At 51.5% G+C, this 25,632-nt stretch overlaps 2 protein-coding genes across 3 annotated transcripts in view; one reads left to right on the forward strand and one right to left on the reverse strand.

The window, feature by feature from the left end:
- Positions 1 to 3,199, reverse strand: part of MAP4K1 (mitogen-activated protein kinase kinase kinase kinase 1) — a 28,147-nt gene extending 24,948 nt beyond the window's left edge. For both annotated transcript variants that reach the window (XR_012427559.1, XM_045379307.2), the window contains exons 1-4: positions 3,027 to 3,199; positions 2,798 to 2,855; positions 2,587 to 2,677; positions 1,415 to 1,479 (exon numbers count right to left, since the gene is read on the reverse strand). Coding sequence is in view for 1 of the 2 variants with exons in the window: in XM_045379307.2 (XP_045235242.2) it covers positions 1,415 to 1,479; positions 2,587 to 2,677; positions 2,798 to 2,855; positions 3,027 to 3,125 (313 nt within the window). In the remaining variant the exon portion in view is untranslated. The remainder of the gene's footprint in view (positions 1 to 1,414; positions 1,480 to 2,586; positions 2,678 to 2,797; positions 2,856 to 3,026) is intronic.
- A 1,232-nt stretch (positions 3,200 to 4,431) lies between these two features.
- On the forward strand, positions 4,432 to 22,084 carry EIF3K (eukaryotic translation initiation factor 3 subunit K). The gene is made up of 8 exons (XM_005589120.3): positions 4,432 to 4,569; positions 5,581 to 5,679; positions 8,772 to 8,892; positions 11,026 to 11,100; positions 16,441 to 16,507; positions 16,612 to 16,689; positions 19,815 to 19,940; positions 22,021 to 22,084. The coding sequence occupies exons 1-8, from the start codon at positions 4,511 to 4,513 to the stop codon at positions 22,050 to 22,052; spliced, it is 657 nt and encodes a 218-aa protein (XP_005589177.1). The 5' UTR covers positions 4,432 to 4,510; the 3' UTR covers positions 22,053 to 22,084.
- The last annotated feature ends 3,548 nt before the right edge of the window (positions 22,085 to 25,632 follow it).

Below are 25,632 nucleotides of genomic sequence, written 5' to 3' on the forward strand. Positions count from 1 at the left end.
CTCAGGAGGCTGAGGCAGGAGAATCGCTTGAACCCAGGAGGTGGAGGTTGCAATGAGCCGAGATCGTACCACTGCACTCCAGCCTGGGCAATAGAAGGAGGCTCTGTCTCAAAAAAAAAAAAAAGAAAGAAAAGAAAGAAAGAAAAAGAAAAAGAAAAAGAAAAAATAAAGAAAGAAAGAAAGTAAGAAAGATAAGTAGAATATGATGTAGTTCCTCAGACGCTGAAAGACAATAGGAAGAAACATACAGCAAGAAAGGGGCACGTAGGAGGAGGGGCTATGACATTTCACAGAGGTGGTCAGTCACGGCTGCTCTCTGAAGGTGACAGCAGGTGAAGACGTGAGGGCTCCACTCTGAGTGGGACTAGCCACAGCAAGTGCAGGGTCCCAGGTGGGACAGTTCCTGGTGGGTCTGGAAAGCAGCAAAGGCGGTGGGGTGGAGTGGAGGGGGAGGAGGAAAGTGGGAGGAGGTGAGGTCGGCCAGCCTGGGGTGGACCCTGATGAGGAGTCTGGGCTTCTCCTCCGAGAGAAATGGAAGCTGTAGGAGGGCTCTGAGCAGGGGCGTGATATGACTTTGCAAAATAAGGAAAGGCACAGAGACACAGAGACAGAGAGAGACAGAGAAACGGGGGCAGATCACACATGAGACATACAGAAGGAACAGGATTGAAAAAACCAAAAAAAATGAGACAAAGACAGAGGTCAGAGGCCAAAATGTGGGGAGACAAATTTAGAGAGAGACCCAGAGGATGACAAGGGAAGAACACACAGGCGGAAAGTCAGAGAGACAGAGAAAGGCCGTCAGACATTAGGTCTTACAGACCAGCTGTGGGATTCACTTCCTTTCTGTGGACCTCAGTTTCCCTGAGGACTTCTCAATGAAGTCCTTCCTTTTCTAACATTTGAGGTCTAGGGTTGGAAGGAATCAGAGATTTTCTGCCTTCCAGATTCAAGTGATGCTCCTGCCTCAGCCTCCCAAGTAGCTAGGATTACAGGCATCTGCCACCACGCCTGGCTAATTTTTTGTATTTTCAGTAGCGGCGGGGTTTCACCATGTTGGCCAAGCTGGTCTTGAACTCCTGACCTCAGGTGATCCACCTATCTCAGCCTCTCAAAGTGTGGGGATTACAGGCGTGAGCCACCGCACCAGGCCCAGCAGTTATATTTTTTAAAATAATTAAATTAAATTAAATTAAATTAAATTTTAAAAAGCCAGGCACGGTGGCTCAAGCCTGTAATCTCAGCACTTCAGCAGCTGAAGGCAAGAGGATCAGCTCAGCCCAGGAGTTTGAAATATGGCCCAGAAAGACAGTTCCTGTGAGATACACACACACAGACGGAAGAGGTGAATTCGGGTCGGGGTTGGGGGGTGGGGGTGGGAGGGTTGCCTGGGTCCCCTTGTGCTTTCTCTAACCTTGGTAGATGTCCTGGAGAGAACCAGCCCCACAGAATTCCATGCAGATCCAGAGTTTCTGCAACCTGCAGTGTTTCAAGGGTAAGAATAATAATAGCAGTAATACATTATTATTTGCGGGAAAGTCCCCGGTTTGCTTCTGTCTTGTTCTAGATCAGTAAGAACTTTAATGTAACAGCTCTCATCACTCCATCTCTCCTTGTCTACCAGAGTGAGGTGGTTTCATTCCCGTTTCACAGACAAGGAAGTTAAGGCTCAGAGAGGAAATGTGAGTTCCGGGGCAAGTCAACTCAAACCTAGACCTTTGGGCGGGACCCCTCTGCCGTCCCACGCCAACCTAGGAGGTAGGGCAGAGATCTCCACGGGTTGTGGAGATTTGGAGGGGACAGAGGGGCCCAGGGCATCTGTTCCGGGGAGCAGAGGTCAGTATTGGGACATCTGGAATATTAATTTGGGGATCAGGGAATTTAGAAGTTTATATTAAAGGAACAGAGAGTGGACCTGGGGGAGCCAGAGGGCAGAATGATGAGAGCTTCGTTTCTAGGGAGTTGATTTCCAATTCCGTTACTATGAAGGGATCAGTTTGGAGTACTCTTGATCAGAAATGGGAATTCTGGATTGGAGATTAGATTAGAGGCTGCTCTGGTCAGAAAAGTGGGACTTAGGAGTGAGGATCAGGGTAGGGTTAGCCCAGTCAAAAATGGGGGTCCAGGATGGAAGGCCGGGTTATGGTGAGAAATGGAAGTTCAAGGTTAGAACTCAGGGTGCCAAGGCCAGGCACGGTGGCTCACACCTGTAATCCCAGCACTTTGGGAGGCCAAGGCCAATGGATCACGAGGTCAGGAGTTCAAGACCAGCCTGGCCAAGATGGTGAAACCCCATCTCTACTAAAAATATAAAAATTAGCCGAGTGGGGTGGTGGACGCCTGTAATTCCAGCTACTCGGGGGTCTGAGGCAGAGAACTGCTTGAACACGGGAGGCAGAGGTTGCAGTGAGCCGAGATCATGCCACTGCGCTCCAGTCTGGCAACAGAACAAGACTCTATCTCAAAAAAAAAGAAAAAAAATGAAAAAAAAAAAAAAAAAAAAGAAATGAGGGTACCCCCATCAAGAAATGGAGGCTCTGGGTTAGGGGCTGGGCTGGGTGCCAGGGTGGGTCTGAGGTTCATCACCAGAGATAACTCCCATGGTAGGCCACGATGTTGGCGTGCCGGCAAGTTTTCAATATGAGGATTTCCTTCTGAAGGGTGGAGACATCATCATCTGTGAGGAGGGTGGGAGAGAAAGGCAGCTCGCATGGAGAGAGCTACGAGGGAGGTGATCCCAGTGTCCCAGGAGGCGAAGGTGGGGATGTGGGGAAGGAGCTCCAGGTTCCCTCCTCACCAGGCTCCATCTTCACCATCTTCAGTGCCACCAGGTCCCCTGTCGCCTTGTCTCGAGCCTTGCAAAGGGGAAGTCGGCAGTCAGGCAGGCTCCATTTGCCAGCGTCCCTCCTCAGCATCCCTGAGTCAAGGTCAAGGACTGGGACCCCCTCTTGCAGCCTCCTCCCTACCGAGGCCTTGCCTTAAAGGCCACTAGTTTGAGGGTGTTGGGGACAGAGGGGCTTTCTCACCTTAAAGACTTCCCCATATGTGCCGCCACCCAGTCGCTGCAGCAGGTCGTAGTGGTCCCGGGGGTCTCTATTGAAAATGTCCGGATCCACGAGGTCCATCCCTGGGGGCCGGAGCTGGGCCTGCGCCCAGGGGCCAGCAGGGCCTCAGGGCTCAAGTTCTGGCACCTCCCTCTGTCCCCAGAAGCCCTGCACCCGCCTTGCCTCCGCGGGCTGTGGCCTCCCTCCTCCCCACTCTCGCTTCCTGCCCCAGCTGCACTGCAGGGCTGTGCAAAGGGCTCCACCCCCTGTCCCCTGGGCGCTGAGAGCCTCTGAGGGGCAGCTTGTCTTGGGACCCAAGGGACCATCCTCAACCTCCAAGGCCCAGGGCTGGATGTAAATGTGATGCAAATTATCTTAATGGTAACTGGATTGGAGGGGGGTGCCTTAGAACCCCCGCCCCCGTCTCCTAGGTAGTGTCTAAACCTCTACTGGGTGCTTGAAGGTTTGGCCACAACCCGAAGGCGGCAAGTCTGCACAAGGATGACTACGCAGTGTACATGCCTGTTCACCTGTCACATACATGCACTTGGGTTACCTCCTCTGCACTGCGCGGGCATGTAGACGTGTAGATGTGCATCTACCTAGATACCTGTGTGCACAGTACACACGTGGAGGTACCCAGCGCATATACCTCCACATACATGGCACATAACTGCATTTTCTACGCTTGCAGTGTACAAAACCTATACATGATATATAATTGATGGCAGTACAGATGGGACCCTCGCCCTCAGCTCCAAGACCGGAACCTAATGGAGACCGGGCGCGATCCGGCGAAGTCCAGGAGCCCTCACCCCAGCCCCTGCCCGGCAGAGCACAATAGCTTTGTGGGACCCTCTTCCTGGAGCTGGGGATCAAGGGCCGAGACTTGAAACTGGATCCTGGGCGCTCAGGATCCTGCACCATGCGCCCAGGCCTGAGGCGAGAGGGACCTCAGAGAACATCTCCCTCGGGACTTGGCCAATGCCTAAACGGAGGGCTGCTGCGTGCATTCCCGCACAGCTCCGGGGACTTAGGGCCACGCGCAATACAACGCGCGCGCACGCCGCCAGAGCTCCGACTGCTTCCCAATGAGTTCGCGCGCGCACGCTCCCGCGCCCCCGGCACTGGAACTGGGTCTGTGAGGCCCGGGAAAAGCTTAGCCCCGCCCCTCGCCGAGAGGCGCCTGCGCACTGGGATACAGTAAGCTTTTTCTCACGCTGTCCGTCCAGCTTGAGTGGAGCGAATGCGCACGCGCTAATTGCCCCTGCGAGGAAGAAGTCACGTGGCCGCCGGAAAGCGTGGCGGCTGCTGCGAGAGCCTGTCCCTTCACCGCCCCCAGGGAGCTGGAGCGACAACAATGACGTCGTTTCCGTTTCCACCACCTCTTCCTTTTCCCGTCCTCGCGGACGCCGTGCCGGGCCGGTGTTAGTCTCCAGCCCTGGTTGTGGAAAGCGACAGAAGTCATGGCGATGTTTGAACAGATGAGAGCTAACGTGGGCAAGTTGCTCAAGGGTATCGACAGGTCTGAGCCCGGTCGGAGGGAGCGCTCTGGCCATGCGGGGCGGAGGGGAGGGTTTTCAGGAGGCAGCAGGGGGTGGTCAGGGTCCTGGGCTTGCCGCGGGGTGGGGTTTCTCTATCCTCCTGGAGGAGGAGATGCTTAAAGAAACGCCACTGAGCTGGGGGCGGTGACTCACGCCTGTGATCTCAGCACTTTGGGAGGCCGAGGCAGGCGGGTCGCCTGAGCCCAGGAGTTAGAGACCAGCCTGGGCAACAGTCATACCCCGTCTTTAAAAGAAAGAAAGAAAGAAACAGCCCTGCAAAGGCCTAGAAGCGAAAGAATCTTGGTACCGCTCAGTCTCTTCGTGAATTGCCTTAAGATTTCCTTCTCTGCCCTGCCTCCTTTGAGTGCCTCTGAATCTCTCCCTTCTCTGCTCCTTACGTCATTCATTCACATGTTTATTGAAATAAAGTGTCAGTGCTAGGCAATGCTGGGAACCACAGGCGAATCAGACAGCGGCAGATCATGCCTTCACGGTCTGAGTTCCCATTCCATGAGGGAGACAAACCTGACATCAGACAGTGATATCTGGGAGAGGTTAGAACCGAAATGGGGGAAGCAAAGGCTAGAGTGTTCAGACGGACATGGGGGAAGTAGGCATCCAGGTAGGCAGGAGAGGATGGGGCTGGATCAGGGTGGAGGCCTGAGCAGGGGAGGAAGGGGTGAGTAACAGAGATGTTCAGGAGGCCAGATGCACAAGCCGCAGTGACTGACTGGCTCAGAGGTTGGGGAGGTATCCTAGGCAAGACCCAGGGCTCCAATGGAGTATAGAGCTTAGGTGAGAGGTCTGGGATATGAATAAGTTTTATTAGAGATTATACTGGACATAATTCACTACCTGGATAGAGCAAGTGGCCAGTGCCAGATTTAGAGGGGAAGGGTGGGAGGAGCAGGTTACAGTTGCCCCTGCAACTGTAAAGTGACTGGCCTCAGCTTCTGTCTCCTGTCTGCTCACCTATCTTGATTCTCCTTTAGGTACAATCCTGAGAACCTGGCCACCCTGGAGCGCTATGTGGAGACGCAGGCCAAGGAAAATGCCTATGATCTGGAAGCCAACCTGGCTGTCCTGAAGCTGTAAGTGTCTGGCTGTCTGTCTACACTCCCATTTCAGCAGCTAGCAGGGTGCCACTCCCAGTACAGGGCAAGGGGGTGGCCGGTGGTATCCTGCATGATGCAGCATCTCTTGGTGTGCAAGACTAGGAAGCCAAGGAAGTTGGGACAGGAGGAGGGATGGTTTTTGAAAAATCAGTTGCCGAGCGCAGTCACTCACACCTGTAATCCCAGCACTTTGGGAGGATGAGGTGAGTGGATCACCTGAGGCAGGGAGTTTGAGACCAGCCTGGCCAACATAGAGAAACCCCAACTCTGCTGAAAAATACAAAATTAGCCGGGCGTGATGGCACATGCGTGTAATCCCAGCTACTTGGGGGGCTGAGGCAGGAGAATCGCTTGAACCTGGGATGCAGAGATTGCGGTGAGCCAGGGTCGCACCATTGCACTCCAGCCTGGGCAACAAGAGCAAAACTCCATCTCAAAAAAAAATTAATAATAAAAAATCAATTAGGGTGGCTGCAGGGGCTCATGCCGCTAATCCCAGCACTTTGGGAGGCTGAGGCGAGATACTCACTTGAACCAAAGAGTTCGAGACCAGCCATGGCAACATAGCAAGACCCAACTCTATAAAAAAATTTAAAAATTGGCCGGGCATGGTGGCTTACACCTGTACTTTGGGAGGCTGAGGTAAATGAATCACGAGGCCAGGAGATCAAGACCATCCTGGCTAACACGGTGAAACCCCATCTCTATGAAAAAAAAAATACAAAAGATTAGCCGGGTGTGGTGGCGGGGCGCCTGTAGTCCCAGCTACTTGGGATGCTGAGGCGGGAGAATGGCATGAACCCAGAAGGGTTGCAGTGAGCCTAGATCACACCCCTGCATTCCAGCCTGAGCTACACAGCAAGACCCGTCTCAAAAAAAAACCATTGTTTTAGTTAATGTAGTGGTGTGTGGCTGTAGTTCCAGCTACTTGAGAGGCTGAAGTGGGAGGATTGCTTAAGCCTGGGGGATCGAGGGTGCAGTGAGCCATGATCGTGCCACTGCACTCCAGCCTGGGGGACAGAGTGAGACCCTTCGTTTTCTCAAAAAAAAAATAAATAAATAAAATAAATAAGAATTACCGATCTGGCCGGGCGCAGTGGCTCAAGCCTGTAATCCCAGCACTTTGGGAGGCCGAGACGGGCAGATCACGAGGTCGGGAGATCGAGACCATCCTGGCTAACACGGTGAAACCCCGTCTCTACTAAAAAAATACAAAAAACTAGCCAGGCGAGGTGGCGGGCGCCTGTAGTCCCAGCTACTCGGGAGGCTGAGGCAGGAGAATGGCGTGAACCCGGGAGGCGGAGCTTGCAGTGAGCTGAGATCCGGCCACTGCACTCCAGCCTGGGCGACAGAGCGAGACTCTGTCTCAAAAAAAAAAAAAAAAAAAAAAGACCGATCTGGGTGACATGGCACAGCCCTGTCTCTACAAAAAATCAGCTGGGCACAGTGGCACACAGCTGTAGTCCCAGCTACTCGGGAGGTTGAGGCAGGAGAATTGCTTGAACCTGGGAGGCAGAGGTTGCAGTGAGCCAAGGTCATGCCACTGTACTCCAGCCTGGGCAACAGAGTGAGACCCTGTCTCAAAAATAAAGAATAATTACAGAACACATGTACAGGCAAATACATTAAGCAAACATGTAGTTTAACAAATCATTATAAATGAAAGCCTACATAATTGCCATTTATGTTGCAAAAAGTGTTGCTAGCGCAACAGGCCTTTTGCCCCATATGCTCTGTGCCAGCCAACTCCCCTGCTCCCCCGTATTCTCATGGCCTGGCTTTATGTGATGGTTTACCATACATGCATCCATCTGAATCAGCTCAGCTCAGGTTTCCCTGCTTTGAACTTGATATACATGGAGTAGATACAGCACAAACTCTTCTGCATCTGCCATTTGCTACTCATCACTGGGTTTGTGAGATCCATCCAGTTTTGTGTGTTTGTTTGTTTGTTTGATGTGGCTCCAGTTTGTTTTCATGGATGTATACCTCTTCAGTGTGTCACTTGTGTGACTGTCCTAATGATCTCTTCTGGCTCTTGATGGACGTGTGGGTTCTTCCTACCTACACTTTTTTTTTTTTTTTTTTTTTTTTTTTGAGACAGGATCTTCTGTTGCCCAGGCTGTAGTTCAGTGGCACAGTCATTACTCACTGCAGCCTCAGCCTTCTGGACTCAAGCGATCCTCCCGCCTCAGCCTCCTGAATAGCTGGGACTACAGGCACCACCATGCCCAGTTAATTTTACTTGGGTGCTTTCTTGCTTGCTTTCTTTTTTTCCTTTTTCTTTTCTTTTCTTTTCTTTTTTGAGACAGAGTCTCACCTTGTTGCCCAGGCTGGAGTGCCTTGATGTGATCTCATGATCTCAGCTCACTGCATCCTTTGTCTCCCAGGTTCATGCAATCCTCCTGCCTCAGCCTCCTAAGTAGCTGTGACTAGAGGTATGCGCCACTATGCCCAGCTAATTTTTGTATTTTTAGTAGAGACAGGGCTTTGTCATGTTGGCCAGGCTAGTCTTGAACTCCTGACCTCAGGTGATCCGCTCATCTCGGCCTCCCAAAGTACTGGGATTACAGGCTTGAGCCACCCACCTCCACCCCCCACCTTCTGTTGTCCTCTTTTGCAAGGGAGGAAACTGACAGCCCCTCAGTTTCCTTTCTCTGCTCTTTAGCCTTTCAGTGCCTCTTAATCTCTCTCTTGTCTGCTCCTCATGTCATAAATAAGCAGTCCAGGGTCACTCAGCGGGAAGTTTAAACCAAGGCAGTCTGGCTCTGGTTCCTTAGCCACTACTCCAGACCGCTGCTGCTGTTCTCATTTGTTTGTGAATCACTTAGCAGTGTCTGCCCCACTGGGTGATTGTGAGCATTAACTGTCTCTGTTCACAGAGGAGGAAAGTAGGCTCAGGGAGGTGAAGGTTATACAGCCGGGAAGCATTGGGATTGGGATTGGAACCCAGGCGTGTCCAATTCCCAAACTCCAGAATAAAGCAGTGGACAGCCTGCCTGGCACCTGGAGAGGGTTGGGGACTTGGAGGTGCCACATGTGGCCATGTCTCTTGTTCTCTTTCTTAGGTACCAGTTCAACCCAGCCTTCTTTCAGACCACGGTCACCGCCCAGATCCTGCTGAAGGCCCTCACCAACCTGCCGCACACAGATTTCACCCTATGCAAGTGCATGATCGACCAGGCACATGTATCCTTCCAGCACTGGGGCCAGGGCCTGTGTGGGAAGGGGCCAGAGTCAAAGTGCATGAATTCCGGGGGAGATGGTCTGTGGGTGCATCCACAAACACCAAGTGCCTGCTCTGGCCCAGCATGGCAGGGTGCTGGACTGTGCTGGGACACTGTGTGACTGAGACAGGCCTGGGCCCTGTCTTCACGAAGTTGTCACAGTCCAGTGAGGAGGCAGACAGTGATAGACTGGAGTGGTCAGGGTTGGGTTAGAAGAGCCACAGCAGCCGGACACAGTGACTCACACCTCTAATCCCAGCACTTTGAGAGATTACGGTGGGTGGATCACCTGAGGTCAGGAGTTCGAGACCAGCCTGGCCAACATGGCGAAACCCCATTTCTACTAAAAATACAAAAACTTAGCTGGGCACGGTGGCACACACCTATAGTCCCAGCTACTTGGGAGACTGAGGCAGGAGGATCACTTGAACCCGGGAGGTGGAGGTTGCAGTGAGCCAAGATCGTGCTGCTGCACTCCACCCTGGGTGACACAGTGTCTCAAAAAAAAAAAAAAGAGCTATAGCAGGCACCTGACCATTTGGGTGGGGGAATATGTGGACATGAACACAGCCATCTGTATTTACATTTCTATAGAACAATGTCTGGAAAGGTGGAAAAGTACCCAAGAATTGCAAATGACTGTTAACCTCCTAGGAAGGATGGCTGTGAGACGAGGGAAGACCTATTTTGCCACTGTTCACTCTTTTGTATTTTTAACTAGAAAATGTTTAAACCAGGGCCTCCTGGAGGAGGGAACATCTAAAACATAAGGAGGTAGGTGAAGGGGTAGGCAAAGGTGATCCAGGCAGAGAGGATACTCATGGGCTAAAGGAAGCAAAGCTCGGTGCTGTCTTTCAGAAATAGTAGAGGAAGCTTGACGTAGGAATGATTTTAGGTGGTTTTTTTGTGTTTGTTTGTTTGTTTGAGACGGAACCTTGCTCTGTCACCCAGGCTGGAGGGCAGTGGCATGATCTCGGCTTACTGCAACCTCCACCTCCCAGGTTCAAGCTATTCTCCTGCCTCAGCCTCCCGAGCAGCTGGGAAGATAGGTGCATGCCACCATGCCCGGATAATTTTTGTATTTTTAGTAGAGACGGGTTTTGCTATGTTGGCCAGGCTGCTCTCAAACTCCTGACCTCAGGTGATCTGCCCGCCTCAACCTCCCAAAGTGCTGGGATTACAGGTGTAAGCCACCGTGCCCAGCCTTTAGGTTTTATTTTATTAGTAGTAATAGTAGATTTTTTTGTTGTTAATATTTTCTTTTTTTTTTTTTTTTATTTTCCGAGACGGAGTCTCGCTCTATCACCCAGGCAGGAGTGCAGTGGCTGGATCTCAGCTCACTGCAAGCTCCGCCTTCCAGGTTTACGCCATTCTCCTGCCTCAGCCTCCTGAGTAGCTGGGACTACAGGCGCCCGCCACCTCGCCCGGCTGGTTTTTTCTATTTTTTAGTAGAGAAAGGGTTTCACCGTGTTCGCCAGGATGGTCTCGATCTCCTGACCTCGTGATCCGCCCATCTTGGCCTCCCAAAGTGCTGGGATTACAGGCTTTAGCCACTGCACCCGGCCAGTTAATATTTTCTTTCTTTCTTTTTTTCTGAGACAGAGTCTCTCTGTGTCACCCAGGCTGGAGTGCAGTGTCACAATCTCGGCTCACTGCAGCCTCCTCCTCCCAGGTTCAAGTGATTCTCCTGCCTCAGCCCCCCAAGTAGCTGGGACTACAGGCACGTGCCACCACACTCGGCTGATTTTTTGTATGTTTAGTAGAGATGGGGTTTCACCATGTTGGCCAGGCTGGTCTCGAACTCCTGACCTCAGGTGATCCACCTGCCTTGGCCTCCCAAAGTGCCAGGATTACAGGTGTGAGCCACCAGGACTGGCACGTCATTTCTTTCCTTTTGCCATTACAAACAGTCCTGCAGCCAACATCCTTTCTCCTGCATACACCTGCGGGAGAAATAAGCTGGCTTCCTTTTCCAGCTCTTTTTCTGAGCTGAACCTTTAGAAGAAAGCAGCCAGAAGAAGGTAGGTGGGGAGGGGTGACCTGTGGCCCAACCTTAGCTCCAAAGCCAGTTTTCCTTAATGCTTCCTCCTACCAGCAAGAAGAAAGGCCAATCCGACAGATTTTGTACCTTGGGGACCTGCTGGAGACCTGCCACTTCCAGGCCTTCTGGGTAACTTCCGTTGGGTCCAGGGACAGGGGAGATGGCAGTGCCATGTGGAGCTGAATGCTAAAAGTAACAATGGTGCACAGAGCCTGGCTTCCTGCTTTGGCAGTGGGCCCAGTGCTCCACATGTGTGTTTTTGAGGAATCATCATCCTCTCATGGGGCAGGTACTCACAGGTCCTCCCCTTGCCCACAGGCTGAGGCCGACCCTTTCCCCTCTCTCCCGTCTTTCCACTGGGCCCTCTACTACATACTGTTAATCAGAAGAAGTCCTCCAATGGCTGGGTGTAGTGACTCACCCCTGTGATTCCAGTATTTTGTGGAGGCCGAGGTAGGAGGATTGCTTGAGGCCAGGAGTTCCAGACCAGCCTGAGCAACATAGTGAGACCTCATCTCTACAAAATTGAAAATTAATTGGGTGTGGTGGCAGGTGCTTGTACTCCCAGCCACCCAGGAGGCTAAGGTGGGAGGATCGCTTGAGCCTGCAAGTGAGCCATGATCATACCACTGTACCCCAGCCTGGGCAACAGAGCAGGACCGTGTCTCAAGAAAGATAAATTCTCCGTTTCTTTCCATTTCTTCTGCCTGTCTGACACACTCTGCCCTTCTTGCTCTAACTGGAACCTGGCCCCCCACTTCTGCAGCCTCCTGAGTGGGAGGCTAGTTCACCTCCTGGTTCCTATCTCTTCTGATACCCTCAGTCTTTTTTGTTGTTTTTTGTTTGTTTGTTTGTTTGTTTGTTTTTTGAGATGGAGTCTCACGCTATTGCCTAGGCTGGAGTACAGTGGCACGATCTTGGCTCACTGCAACCTCTGCCTCCTGGGTTCAAGTGATTCTCCTGCCTCCTGAGTAGCTGGCACTACAGGCACGCGCCATCACGCCCAGCTAATTTTTATATGTATTTTTTATTTTATTTTATTTTTTTGAGACAGAATCTCACTCTGTTGCCCAGGCTGGAGTGCAGTGCAGCAATCTCGGCTCACTGCAACCGCCACCCCCGCCCCGAGTTCAACCGATTCTCTTGCCTCAGCCTCCCAAGTGGCTGCGGTTACAGGCACACGCCATCACACTGGCTAATTTTTGTATTTTTAGTAGAGACGGGGTTTTGCCATGTTGTCCAGGCTGCTCTTGAACTCCCGGCCTCAGGTGATCTGCCTGCCTCAGCCTCCCAAAGTGCTGGGATTACAGGCGTGAACCACCGCGCCAGGCCAGAAACCCCCAGTCTTGAAGTGCGTGTGTCATCACTTCCTGCCCAGTATCAGTCCCTCTGGTGACAGCTCTTTGTTTCTTGAAGAATTCGGCTCCTGGCCGGGCGCAGTGGCTCACACCTGTAATCCCAGCACTTTGAGAAGCTGAGGCAGGTGGATCACTTGAGGTCGGGAGTTCGAGACCAGCCTGACCAACATGGAGAAACACTGCCTCAACTAAAAATACAAAATTAGCCTGGTGAGGTGGCGCATGCCTGTAATCCTAGCTCCTTGGGAGGCTGAGGCAAGATAATCGCTTGAACCCAGGAGGCAGAGGTTGCGGTGAGCTGAGATCACGCCATTGCACTCCAGCCTGGGCAAGACTCCCTCTAAAAAAAAAAAAAAAAAAAAACCCAGAATTCAGCTCCTTCTCACTGGCCTTGTCTACCACTCTTGCCCTAATTATTAGATGCTTAGAAAGTAACACAGAGGATCCTTTGACCACCCAGACCTCTGGGTCCCTTGCTGTCTTGGCCAGCTATCTTGTACTGCATTTGACCTCAGTCCTTCTCTTCCAATCATACCCTGGGCCAGTTCTCTGCACATTGGACCTCTGAGGCAATTATTTTCTTTCTTTTTTTTTTTTTTTTTTGGTTTTGTTTGAGACAGTGTCTTGCTGTGTGAGCAGGCTGAAGTGCAGTGGCGCAATCTCAACTCACTGCAACCTCCGCCTCCTGGGTTCAAGCGATTTTCCTGTCTCAGCCTCCCAGGTAGCTGGGACTACAGGCATGGGCCACCACGCCTGGCTAATTTTTGAATTTTTAGAGAGATGGGGTTTCACCATGGTGGCTAGGCTGGTCTCAAACTCCTGACCTCAAGTGATCTGCCTGCCTCAGCCTCCCAAAGTGCTAGGACTACAGGTGTCAGCCACCGCGCCCAGCCCTCTGAGGCATTTTTAAAAATTGATACTGATACATGGGTCCTGCCCTCACAGAGTCTGATGTAATTGGTTCAGTGTAGCCTAGGCCTTGGGATTTTAAAAAGTTACCCTGGGTGATTTGGACATCTGGCCAATGTTGGGAGCCACTGCCCTCACCAATAATGGCTCCCCTCCTCCCCCTGTGAGTTTCCAGTGTCTCCATTCTCGCCGCTTCCTCCCAGCTTCTCAGCTCACCCCCACAGGTTCTCCATCCCCACATTCTTGGGCCTGACCGTTAGCTCCAACCCTCTGTCTCTGCATTCTTCTCTGTTTCGCTTCCTTCTCTTAAATTGCATGTGCTGGCCGGGCGTGGTGGCTCACGCCTGTAATCCCAGCACTTTGGGAGGCCGGGGTGACCGGATTGCCTGAGGTCAGGAGCTCAAGACCAGCCTGACCAACATGGAGAAACCCCATCTCTACTAAGAATACAAAGTTGGCCGGGCGTGGTGGCGCATACCTGTAATCCCAGCTACTCGAGAGGCTGAGGCAGGAGAATTGCTTGAACTTGGGAGGCGGAGGTTGCGGTAAGCCGAGATCATGCCATTGTCCTCCAGTCTGAGCAACAAGAGCAAAACTCCATCTCAAAACAAACAAACAAAACACATGTGCTTCCCCTGTCCCCAGCTGCAGCGGTGGTCTTGCTTCCTTCCCCAGCTCCTGGATGTTTGCTCATGCTTTATCTGTCTCCCTTTCTTCTCACCTCAACTTATGATCTGGCTTCTTGTCTCAGGAGAAAATAGAAGCAGCCACTGCAGAAATTGCACCTGCTCCCATCCCAGACCCTGACATTTTATGTGCGGCTGACTGCATACTTTTTTGTTTTTAATTCTTAAACATTTTATTTTTTATTCAAGTAAGAAATTATTGATTAGCTTCAGTTAATCCCACAAAGAAAATGATCAAATGCTTAAAATAATAGAGTTTACTAGTTCTACAAACGACTGTTCTCACTAGCAAACTAGCAAATGAGATGTGTTGGAGATCGTAGACCTATTCCATGTAACAGACAGGGCTTTTTTTGTTTGTTTGTTTTGTTTTGTTTTGTTTTGTTTTTCGAGACAGGGTCTCACTCTGTCGCCCAGGCCGCGGTGCGGTGATGCAAACACAGCTCACTGCAGCTTCGACCTCCCAGGCTCCAGTGATCAAGTGATCCTGCCACTTCAGCCTCCTGAGTAGCTGGGACTATAGGCCCAGTTTTTGTATTTTTAGTAGAAGTGGGGTTTCGCCATGTTGACCAGGCTGTCTTGAACTTCTGGCCTCAAGTGATCCTCCTGCTTCAGCCTCCCAAAGTGCTGGGATTACAGGTTGAGCCATGACGCCCGGCCACAAATCTGGATTTCTGCCCACCTCACTGGCTGCACCTTCCTGGCATCCACGTGGGGGATTCCCTCCCTTCTGTTGGAGGGAACATGTACCACAGAGCTGACCTTTGAGCAGAAACCTGAAGGAGGTGAGGGTGGTAGCCATGGCCATGGAGGAGGAGAATTCCACACACAGGCCCTGAGATGGGCAGGTGCCTGGTGGGTTTGGGGAGCATCAGGGAAGCCCCTGCGGCTGGAGCAGGGTGAGTGAGGAGCGAGTGGGCAGGGGTGAGGGCACAGAGGTGACAGGCAGATTCTGTGTGGCCTCATGGGCTATGGTAGGAAAATTGGCCTTTTCTCTGAGTGGGACAGAAGCAAGGGGAGGTGGCTGCATACGCTTAGCCAATACGTGTCTGTCCTCTTTCTCAGGGCCCTGGTTTCTGCCTGCCAGGTTCAAGCCTCACCTCTAGGATTTTGGGTAAATCACTTAGCGGCCCGGTCTCTTCATCTGTAAAATGGATGTAACTTACATCACAGGGCTGCACTCAGATGAATGGCTAGCATGTGGGATCAGTGCTCAAATGGTAGCTGCTTTTTTTTTTTTTTTCCCTGAGATGGAGTATGGCTGTGTCGCCCAGGCTAGAGTGCAGTGATATGATCTTGGTTCACTGCAACCTCTGCCTCCCAGGTTCAAGTGATTCTCCTGTCTCATCCTCCCTAGTGGCTGGGATTACAGATTACAGGCACCCACCACTATACCCGGCTTATTTATTTATATTTATATATATATATGTTTTTTGAGACGGAGTCTCGCTCTGTCTCCCAGGCTGGAGTTCATGGCACAGTCTCAGCTCACTGCAACCTCTGCCTGTTCAAGTGATTCTCCTGCCTCAGCCTCCCGAGTAGCTGGGTCTGCAGCTAATTTTTTGTATTTTTAGTAGAGACGGGGTTTCACCATGTTAGCTGGGATGGTCTCAGTCTCCTGACCTCATGATCGCCCGTCTCAGCCTCCCAAAGTGCTGGGATTACAAGTGTGAGCCACCGCGCCCAGCCTAATTTCTGGGTTTTTGTTTGTTTGTTTGTTTATTTGTTTGTTTTTGAAAGGGAGTCTCCCTCTGTCGCCCAGGCTGGAATGCAGTGGTGTGATCTCAACTCACCACAACCTCCACCTCCTGGGTTCAAGCAGATTCTCCTGCCTCAGCCTCCCGAGTAGTTGGGATTACAGAAATGTGCCACCAAGCCCTGCTAATTTTGTAATTTTAGTAGAGTCAGGGTTTCTCCATGTTGGTCAGGCTGGTCTCAAACTCCTGACCTCAGGTGATCCGCCCGCCTCAGCCTCCCAAAGTGCTGAGACTACAGGCATAAACCACTGCATCTGGCTAATTTCTATATTTTTAGTAGAGGCGGGGTTTCACCATGTTGGCCAGGCTGTCCTTGAACTCCTGACCTCAAGTGATCCACCCACTTCAGCTTCCCAGAGTGCTGGGATTATAGGCGTGAGCCACCACACATGGCCTGGTAGCTGCTATTCTTTTTAAAATTACTGATATGAACGTTGTTGATACGTAAGATTACCAGTGTAGGCTGGGAGTGGTGGCTCACGCCTGTAATCCCAATGCTTTGGGAGACCAACGTGGGCAGATCACTTGAGCCCAGGAGTTTGAGAGATCAGCCTGGGCAATATAGTGACACCTTGTCTCTGTAACAACCGCAGCAACAAAATCCCAGCACTTTGGGAGGCTGAGGCAGGAAGATCACTTGAGCCCAGAAATTCAAGACCAGCCTGGGCAACATAGTGAGACCCCAACCCTATAAATAAATAAAAATAAAGGCAAATAATTTAAAAGAATAAACATTGTGAACATCAATTCCCATCACAGCAAGCCCTGGATGAAAACATGGACCTCTTGGAAGGTATAACTGGCTTTGAAGACTCTGTCCGAAAGTGTAAGTCCCTCTCTGAGGCTGGGCTTCCCAAGGGGAAGGGGTAGGGAGTGGCAGCCAGGTCCGGGGGAACAGCTCCTTACCAGTTTTGTCTCTGACCTCCACAGTTATCTGCCATGTTGTGGGTATCACTTACCAGCACATCGACCGCTGGCTGCTGGCCGAGATGCTCGGGGATCTGTCGGGTAATGCCTTCTGGGTCCTGGTGCACATCTGGGAGGTTGGGGGTGGCCAGGGCAGTGGACCTCAGTCAGCTCCTCCAACGGGCCTGTGCAGGTCTCATCAGGTCAGCATGGAAGGCCCAACCCAGGGAGGAAATAAGAACCTGGTATAAGACAGTCCCTACCTTGAGGGAGATCCTATACCATTTGCTCATTTCTTCTGCATTAATTGAGTGCCTACCGTGTATCAGGCAGTGTGCTAAACTGGGCATGCAGCAGTAAACAAAGTGGGATGGCTCCAATTCATTCTCATGGAGGCAGCAAAGCACGTGGCAACGTGTAGGTGTCCAGTGGCAATTCATGCCGTGAAGGAAAGCAAGACAGCTCACAGACCAGCGGCATCTGAGCCCTTCCCTCCGTGGAGTGAGGCCCGTGGGCTGAGGTAGAGCAGAGGAGGATTGTGGAGCACGGCCCTGACTTGTAACGTTCATGGGCGGGGTAGCCAGAGTGTATATGGCCAGAGCAGAGTGAGCATGGGCGAAAGTAGAGAGGTGGAGGTTGGAGGGGCATCTCCAGGTCATGTGGGGCCTCGGGAGGACCTTGTCCTTTCCCCTGAGTGAGAAGGAGCCACCAGAGGGCTCTGAGCAGGGGAAGGCTCTGATCAGATGGATATTTTTTAAAGATCCCTCCAAAAACAAAAAAAAAGGAAAAATAACATATTTGCTTATTTTTGCGAAAAGAAACGTAGAAAAGGAAGTCAAAAAACTAAGGAAGGCCAGGTGCAATGGCTCACGCCTGTAATCCAGCACTTTGGGAGGCTGAGGTGGGTGGATCATCTGTGGTCAGGAGTTCGAGACCAGCCTGCCCAACATGGTAAAACCCCCTCTCTACTAAAAATACAAAAATTTGCTGGGTGTAGTGGCGTCCACCTGTAATCCCAGCTACTTGGGAGGCTGAGGCAGGGTTGAATCGCTTCAACCCAGGAGGCAGAGGTTGCAGTGAGCTGAGATCGCACTATTGCACTCCAGCTTGGTTGATAAGATTGAAACTCCGTCTATAAAAAAAAAAAAAGAAAAGAAACTAAGGAAGGCCACGTGCGATGGCTTATACCAATGAGGCAAGTAGATTATGTGAAGTGAGGAGATCAAGACCAGCCTGGCCAACATGGTAAAACCCCGTCTCTACTAAAAATACAAAAATTAGTTGGGCGTGTTGGCATGTGCCTGTAATCCCAGCTCTTCGGGAGGCTGAGGCAGGAGAATCGCTTGAACCCGGGAGCAGAGGTTGCAGTGAGCCAAGATCATACCACTGCACTCCAGTCTGGGCACTTTTAGTAGAGATGGAGTTTCACCATGTTGGCCAGGCTGGTCTTGAACTCCTGACCTCAAGTGATCCACCCATTTTGGCCTCCCAAAGTGCTGGGATTACAGGCGTGAGCCGCTGCATCCAGCCAAGTAAAAACTAACTTTTTTTTTTTTTTTTTTTTTTTTTTGAAACAGAGCCTGGCCCTGTCACCCAGGCTGGAGTGCAGTGGCATAATCTCAGCTCACTGCAACCTCCTCCTCCCAGTTTCAAACAGTTCTCCTGCTGGGGTTTCACCATGTTGGACAGGCTGGTCTTGAACTCATGAACTCAAGTGATCTGCCCGCCTTGGCCTCCCAAAGTGCTGGGATTACAGGCATGAGCCACAACGCCTGGCCAAGTGGAGGCTAACTTTTATTGGACATTTTATGTCATGCATTGTACTAAGTGCCTTATATCAGGTAGATGTTTTACATATTTAACAGTGAAAGGAAATTAAAGGATGTGAACATGCCTTAGAATTGAATATAAAGAGAATTATATGAACCTGTATCAAAATGATAATAGTCACACAAAATTATTTCAGGTAACTGAACACTATTCTGGCCATACATTCTTTTTTTTTTTTTTTTTTTTTTTTTTTTTTTTTTTTTTTGAGGCGGAGTCTCGCTCTGTCGCCCAGGCTGGAGTGCAGTGGCGCGATCTCGGCTCACTGCAAGCTCCGCCTCCCGGGTTCCCGCCATTCTCCTGCCTCAGCCTCCCGAGTAGCTGGGACTACAGGCGCCGCCACCACGCCCGGCTAATTTTTTTGTATTTTTAGTGGAGACGGGGTTTCATTGTGTTAGCCAGGATGGTCTCGATCTCCTGACCTCTTGATCCGCCCGTCTCGGCCTCCCAAAGTGCTGGGATTACAGGCTTGAGCCACCGCGCCCGGCCAATTCTGGCCATACATTCTTACAGGCAGATTTTTTTTTTCTTTCCCTTCTCCTTTTAGAGATGGGGGTCTTACTTTGTTGCCCAGGCTAATCTCAAACTCCTGGGCTCAAGTGATCCTCCCACCTCAGCCTCCCAAAGTGCTGGGATTACTGGTGTGAGCCACCGCACCCGGCCGTGGCCATATTTTCTAAGGGCAAAAAAAGTGTATTGTGGCCCGGCATGGTGGCTCACACCTGTAATCCTAGCACTTTGGGAGGCTGAGGTGGGCAGATCACCTGAGGTCAGGAGTTCAAGACCAGCCTGACCAACATGGAGAAACCCGGTCTCTACTAAAAATACAAAATTAGCCAGGTGTGGTGGCACATGCCTGTAATCCTAGCTACTCGGGAGGCTGAGGCAGGAGAACTGCTTGAACCCAGGAGGCGGAGGTTGCAGTGAATTGAGATCGCGCCATTGCCCTCCAGCCTGGGCAACAAGAGAGAAACTCCGTCTCAAAAAAAAAAAAAAAAAAATATATATATATATATATACACAGTTTGTGGTAATGGTCATGTCATAATTTTGCAACCATTTCATATAGGTTGTGGGAAAAGTTAATAAATACGCTGCTTTTGTTAGGAACCAAGATTTGCCCAGGGAGAGAAAAGAGAGGAATAGAAAATAAAAGAAATTAAGGCAGAAGCCCCACGTGAGGCTGAGAGAGCTCAAAGGCTCCCTCTGGCGGCCGTTCAGAGAATGACCTGTGGAAGGGCAGGGGCAGCAGCAAGGAGACCAGCTGCTGCTGTCCAGGAGATGCCAGTGGGCAAGGGGGGCTGCCGTGGCTTCCTGAGCTATGACTCTGTTGCCTCCCAGTCCCCTGAAACTGTGGGATCAGGGTGACCGAAGCCTCTCACTGCCCCTGTCACCTGCAGACAGCCAGCTAAAGGTGTGGATGAGCAAATACGGCTGGAGTGCTGACGAGTCGGGGCAGATCTTCATCTGTAGCCAAGAAGAGAGCATTAAACCCAAAAACATTGTGGAGAAGATTGACTTTGACAGTGAGTGGTGGCCCACGGCCTCAGGCCTTGGGGCTATGGGGGTGCCTCTCAAGGGAGGCCGAGGCAGGGGCCCAGAGGACCTGGATACATCTGCTCATGTTCTGGGTTGGGAAGTCTGCACCTGCCAGATTCCATTCACCTTGTGTCTCGGGGCTCCTGCCCAGGGAGCAATAGTGGGGAGCTGGGTGATCTTCCCTGAAACTTCTAGGCCCTGTGTCCTGCCTCATAGCACTCAGCAAGACCTCCTGGGACCCAGCGGGGCCTCGCAGGGAGTCTCTGCACCCTTACTCATCCCTGAGGCCGGTCTGGTTGGCCCTCTTTTATCCTTGGGGTACCCAGGCCTCATGTGCAGACTTGGAGTCCGGTGAACAGTAGGAATCTTGATTCTCTACTTTGGGTGATTTCACATCTTTGTGCCTCAGTTTTCTCATCTAAAAAATGAGGACAGCTGGCCGGGCGCGGTGGCTCAAGCCTGTAATCCCAGCACTTTGGGAGGCCGAGATGGGCGGATCACGAGGTCAGGAGATCGAGACCATCCTGACTAACACGGTGAAACCCCGTCTCTACTAAAAAAATACAAAAAAACTAGCCAGGCAAGGTGGCGGGTGCCTGTAGTCCCAGCTGCTCAGGAGGCTGAGATGGGAGAATGGTGTAAACCCGGGAGGCGGAGCTTGCAGTGAGCCGAGATCCGGCCACTGCACTCCAGCCTGGGCGACAGAGCGAGACTCCATCTCAAAAAAATAAAAATAAAAATGGGGACGACTGCAACAGTAACTATGATAAACACTGTGTAGGTCCTTACATTTACATTGTTTGATCCTCAGTTACTAAATTACATAAATAGTATTATACCTACCTCATGGAATCATAAGTGTGAATGCTTGTATAACACTTAGCAAAGAACCAGTCACACCGTTCGTTAAATATTCATTATGACCATCGTCTACACACATGTAACTAGCAGAGGCTCAACTGCTTGCTCAACTAAAAAGAGTGCAGTGGCTACTCCGGCAGCGGGGGCTGCTTCACTGTCGCTCATCGTGGCACCGAGCAGATATCCTGGAGCCGGGGAGAAAGGCATGGGCGGGCCGCTCCCTTCATCCCAGGTCTCCCCCACCCTCTTGAGTGTGAATCAGGTGTTTTAAAGATGTGTTTGGTACAACATGGCTTCTTAACACAAACCAGCTAATTTTGTACTTAACTGGGGAACAGCATTGAGCAGGCAGCCATCTGTGCACTTACAGCCCGTGGTATCTCACCTCTAAATGCCACGTGACTGCTGTGTCAGGGTTCTCGGTGAGAACTCCAGCAAAAGATTCTGTAGTGAGGAAAGGGCCTCCTTTTTTCTCCCCTTTGGCTTCTGTCAGCCCACCCCACCTTCCTGACCTTTTAGGTCACGGGTGGAGAGGGCATTGCTGAGTCAGCAAGGAAGAGGAGGAGGAAGGTGTGAATCTTAGGGATGTAGGAGCCCAGCCCTGCTGGGGGAGTAGACGGGAGGATTCCCTCTGTCTCAGTCCTGGCTCCATTGCTCTGTGTCCTGGGTCCAACAGGATAGGTTCAAAATACTTGGGAGACTGAGGCAGGAGAATCGCTTGAACCCAGAAGGTGGAGGTTGCAATGAGCCAAGATCGCTCCACCGCACTCCACCCTGGGCAACAGAATGAGACTCTTGTCTCAGAAAAAAAACTTGAGTATCCTGCAAATAGTACATAGTAAATATTATTATCATGTAGGTAATTACAAACAACTCTTCCTTGGCACTTTGTTCTCAGCACCTCGTTTGGTCCTACAATCCTATAGGGTAGGTGCTTCTTAAAGATAGGAAGGTGATGCTCAAAGATGTTCAGTAACTTGTCCAAGTGACCCAGCTGTTAATTGGCAGAGCAGGGATTCGAACCTAGCCCTCCTTGCTCCAGAGTCCATGTTTTTAAAATACTGCACCAAGCTGCTTTTGTGATGGTAACCGGGGCCTGGAAGGAGTTTGTGATCTCCCCCTAAAGAACTGTGGGTGCTGTAGCAGGTAGCTGGAGATTTGTCTCCTGCCCTTCTCACCTTCACTCTGGTCTCTCCTTCCCTGCAGGTGTGTCCAGCATCATGGCCTCCTCCCAGTAACTGCAGGTGTTTAATAAAGATGTGTTGACTCAGCCCTACTGTCTCCTCCCTGGCTTCCTGCTCTGCCCCTTGCCCACCAGAGGGAGCCCAGGAGCAGGCCTCTGCTCTGAGTGGGCCCCCCTCCACCACCACAACACCCCACCACACCACACCCCCATGGTGGGGTTTCCGCCTCCTTTTTCCCCCAGCTTTCCTCCCTTGCCCCACCCTACCTTCCTGACCTTTTAGGTCTTGGGCGGGGAGGGCAGCATTGCCTTTTAGGTCTTTAGGTCTTGGGCGGGGAGGGCAGCATTGACTCAGCAAGGAGGAGGGAGTATGAATGGTATGTAGCAGCCCAGCCCTGTGGTGGAGGCTGAGCACCTCTGGGAGGAGTGTAGGTGAAGGTTCCCTCTGTCTTGATGGTGGCTCTGTTGCTTTGTGACCTTAGTCAAGGCACTGCGCCTCTCTCTCTTTTTTTTTTTTTTTCTTGAGACGGAGTCTCGCTTTGTCGCCCAGGCTGGAGTGCAGTGGCGCGATCTCAGCTCACCGCAAGCTCCGCCTCCCGGGTTCACGCCATTCTCCTGCCTCAGCCTCCCGAGTAGCTGGGACCACAGGCGCCCACCACCTCGCCCGACTAATTTTTTGTATTTTTTAGTAGAGACGGGGTTTCACTGGGTTAGCCAGGATGATCTCGATCTCCTGACCTTGTGATCTGCCCGTCTCGGCCTCCCAAAGTGCTGGGATTACAGGCTTGAGCCACCGCACCCGGCTTTCTCTTTTTTTTTGAGACGGAGTCTTGCTCTGTCGCCCAGGCTGGAGTGCCGTGGCGCGATCTCAGCTCACTGCAATCTCTGCCTTCCGGGTTCCCGCCATTCTCCTGCCTCAGCCTCCCGAGTAGCTGGGACTACAGGCACCCGCCACCATGCTTGGCCAATTTTTTATATTTTTAGTAGAAATGGGGTTTCATCGTGTTAGCCAGGGTGGTCTTGATCTCCTGACCTCGTGATCTGCCCACCTGGGCCTCCCAAAGTGCTGGGATTACGGGTGTGAGCCACCGTGCCCAGCCGGGACTGCGCCTTCTAATTCTCAGTTTCTTCTTCTGCAGAAGGGGAAGAATAATGCACCCTTCTGAAACCTGTGAGGGTTCCTCCAGCCCTTGCCAGTAAAGGCCTGAGATCGGGGCCTGTCGTTGCTCTTAGAAAATGTGAGCCACAGGCCGGGTGCAGTGGTTCATGCCTGTAATCCCAACACTTCGGGAGGCCAAAGCAGGAGGATTGCTTGAGCCCTGGAGTTTGAGACCACCCTGGGGAACAAAGAGACTCTGTCTCTAAAAAAAAATTTTTTTTTTTTTTTTTTTCTTGAGATGGAGGCTCACTCTGTTGCCCAGGCTGGAGTACAGTGGCACGATCTCAATTCACTGTAGTCTCGGCTCACCGCAACGTCCGTCTCCCAGGTTCAAGCAATTCTGCCTCAGCCTCCCAAGTAACTAGGACTACAGGCACACAACGCCATGCCCAACTAATTTTTTCGTGTTCTAGTAGAGATGGGGCTTCATCATGTTACCCAGGCTGGTCTCGAACTCCTGGGCTCAGGCAATCCGCCTGCTTCGGCCTCCCAAAGTACTAGGAATACACACATGAGCCACCGTCCCTGACCAAAAAGTTTATTTTAAATAGCTGGGCATGGTGGCGCATGCCTATAGTCCCAGCTATTTAGGAGGCTGAGGTCGGCAAATCCCCTGAGCCCAGGAGGTCAAGGCTGCATTGAGCTGTGATCACACCACTGCACTCCAGCCTGGGTGACAGACCCTGTCTCAAAAAGGAAAATATAAGCCATTGTTAATTCCAGGCTCAGAAGTGTTTGTCACCAAGGTTGCAAGCTAGTCCTCAGTACTATTCCGTAAGGAGAGACTTCATGAGAAAATTAGTATATATATTTTTTCCTCTCAAGGTGTCATAGGTAGACAGCTCCTTCAGCCACACCATTCTTCCCAAGTCCCAGCCCACTCCCCTGGTTAGTGTTACCTGAAGGAGACCTGACTCACCTCGCATGTTCATTCCCATCTTCTGAGGAATTTGGGGCACTCGCAGTGGCCCTTAGGCAGTGCTTTTCCCCTCTGAGCATATTGCCTGGAGGGGCGGGGGGTTGGGGGAATGCAGGAATTAAAAAGACCATGTAGAGGCTGGTTTATGCCTGTAATTCCAGCACTTTGAGAGGCTAAGGGAGGAGGATGGCTGGAAATCCCCTCTATGCAAAAGTAAAAATTAGCTCAGGTTGGGCAAGGCAGTCCATCCATATAATTACAACAGTGGGAGGAGTGCAGCAGGAGGATTGCTGAAAGCCAGGAGTTCGAGACCAGGGCAACAAAGCGAGACCCTGTTCCTAGAAAAGTTTTAAAATTAACGGGCTGGTCAGGCACCGTGGCTCACGCCTGTAATCCCAACACTTTGGGAGGCCAAGGCAGATGGATGGCTTGACCTCAGGAGTTCCAGGCGAACCTGGACAACATGGTGAAACCCCATGTAAACTACAAAAAAATTAGTCGGCCATGGTGGCACACACCTGTAATCCCAGCTACTCTAGAGGCTAAGGTGGGAGGATCTCTTGAGCCTGGGAGTTAGAGGTTGCAGTGAGCCAAGATGGCATCACTGCACTTCAGCCTGGGTAACAGAGTGAGACCCTGTCTTAAAAATAAGTAGCTGGGCACGGTGGCTCGTGCCTGTAATCCCAGCACTTTGGGAGGCCGAGGCAGGCAGATCACCTGAGGTCAGGAGTTTGAGACTAGCCTGGCTAACATAGTGAAACTCCGTTTCTACTAAAAATACAAAAAACTAGCCAGACGTGGAGGCGCACACCTATAATCCCAGTTACTGGGGAGGCTGAGGCGGGAGAATCACTTGAACCCAGGAGCCGGAGGGTGCAGTGAGCCGAGATCACGCCATTGCACTCCAGCTTGGGCAACAAGAGCAGAACTCCATCTCAAAAAAAAAAAGCAAAAAAATAAATAAGTAAAAATTAGCCAGGCACAGTGGTATGTGCCTGTAGTCCCAGCTACCCAGGAGTTTGAGGCTGTAATGAGCTATGATTGCACCACCGCACACCAGCCCAGGTGAGAGCAAGACCCCGTCTCCAAAAAAGGAAAAGAAATGCCCCAATAGATGTTCACTGCTTAGAGTAGACTGGCAGCTGCCCCTTGGTGATTCATCCTGGATGCTGGTGTGCAGAAGCATTGCTGTGGAGAGGGCAGCTGTGGTACCCAAGCTGCCAGCTGGCCCGACCTCCCTGTCTGCACTCACACCCAGCATTCCTCAGAAGGCCCTGCCTTGGGGAGCCAGTGGGAGCAGACACCCCTTGCCCTGGAGCCCAGACCTCAACAGGTCCCAGTAGCCAGGAAGTGCCCAAATCCTGGGGACTGAACAAAAGGTTGCTTCTGCAGTTCACTGGGATAAAAAGAAGGACTGGGAGGCCTGGCTCAGTGGCTCATGCCTATAATCCCAGCACTTTGGGAGGCCAAGACAGGCAGATCACCTGGGGTCAGGAGTTTGAGACCAGCCTTACCAACATGGTGAAACCCCGACTCTACTGAAAATACAAAATTAAC

Source organism: Macaca fascicularis, chromosome 19, assembly GCF_037993035.2.
Source record: "Macaca fascicularis isolate 582-1 chromosome 19, T2T-MFA8v1.1".
In the NCBI taxonomy this organism is placed as follows: Eukaryota; Metazoa; Chordata; class Mammalia; order Primates; family Cercopithecidae; genus Macaca; species Macaca fascicularis.

Coding starts and splice junctions, on each gene's coding strand:
- EIF3K (XM_005589120.3), top strand. CDS start 4,511: ATGGCGATGTTTGAACAGATGAGAGCTAACGTGGGCAAGTTGCTCAAG. Junction 4,570..5,580: donor TTGCTCAAGGGTATCGACAG/GTCTGAGCCCGG, acceptor ATTCTCCTTTAG/GTACAATCCTGAGAACCTGG. Junction 16,508..16,611: donor TGAAGACTCTGTCCGAAAGT/GTAAGTCCCTCT, acceptor TGACCTCCACAG/TTATCTGCCATGTTGTGGGT.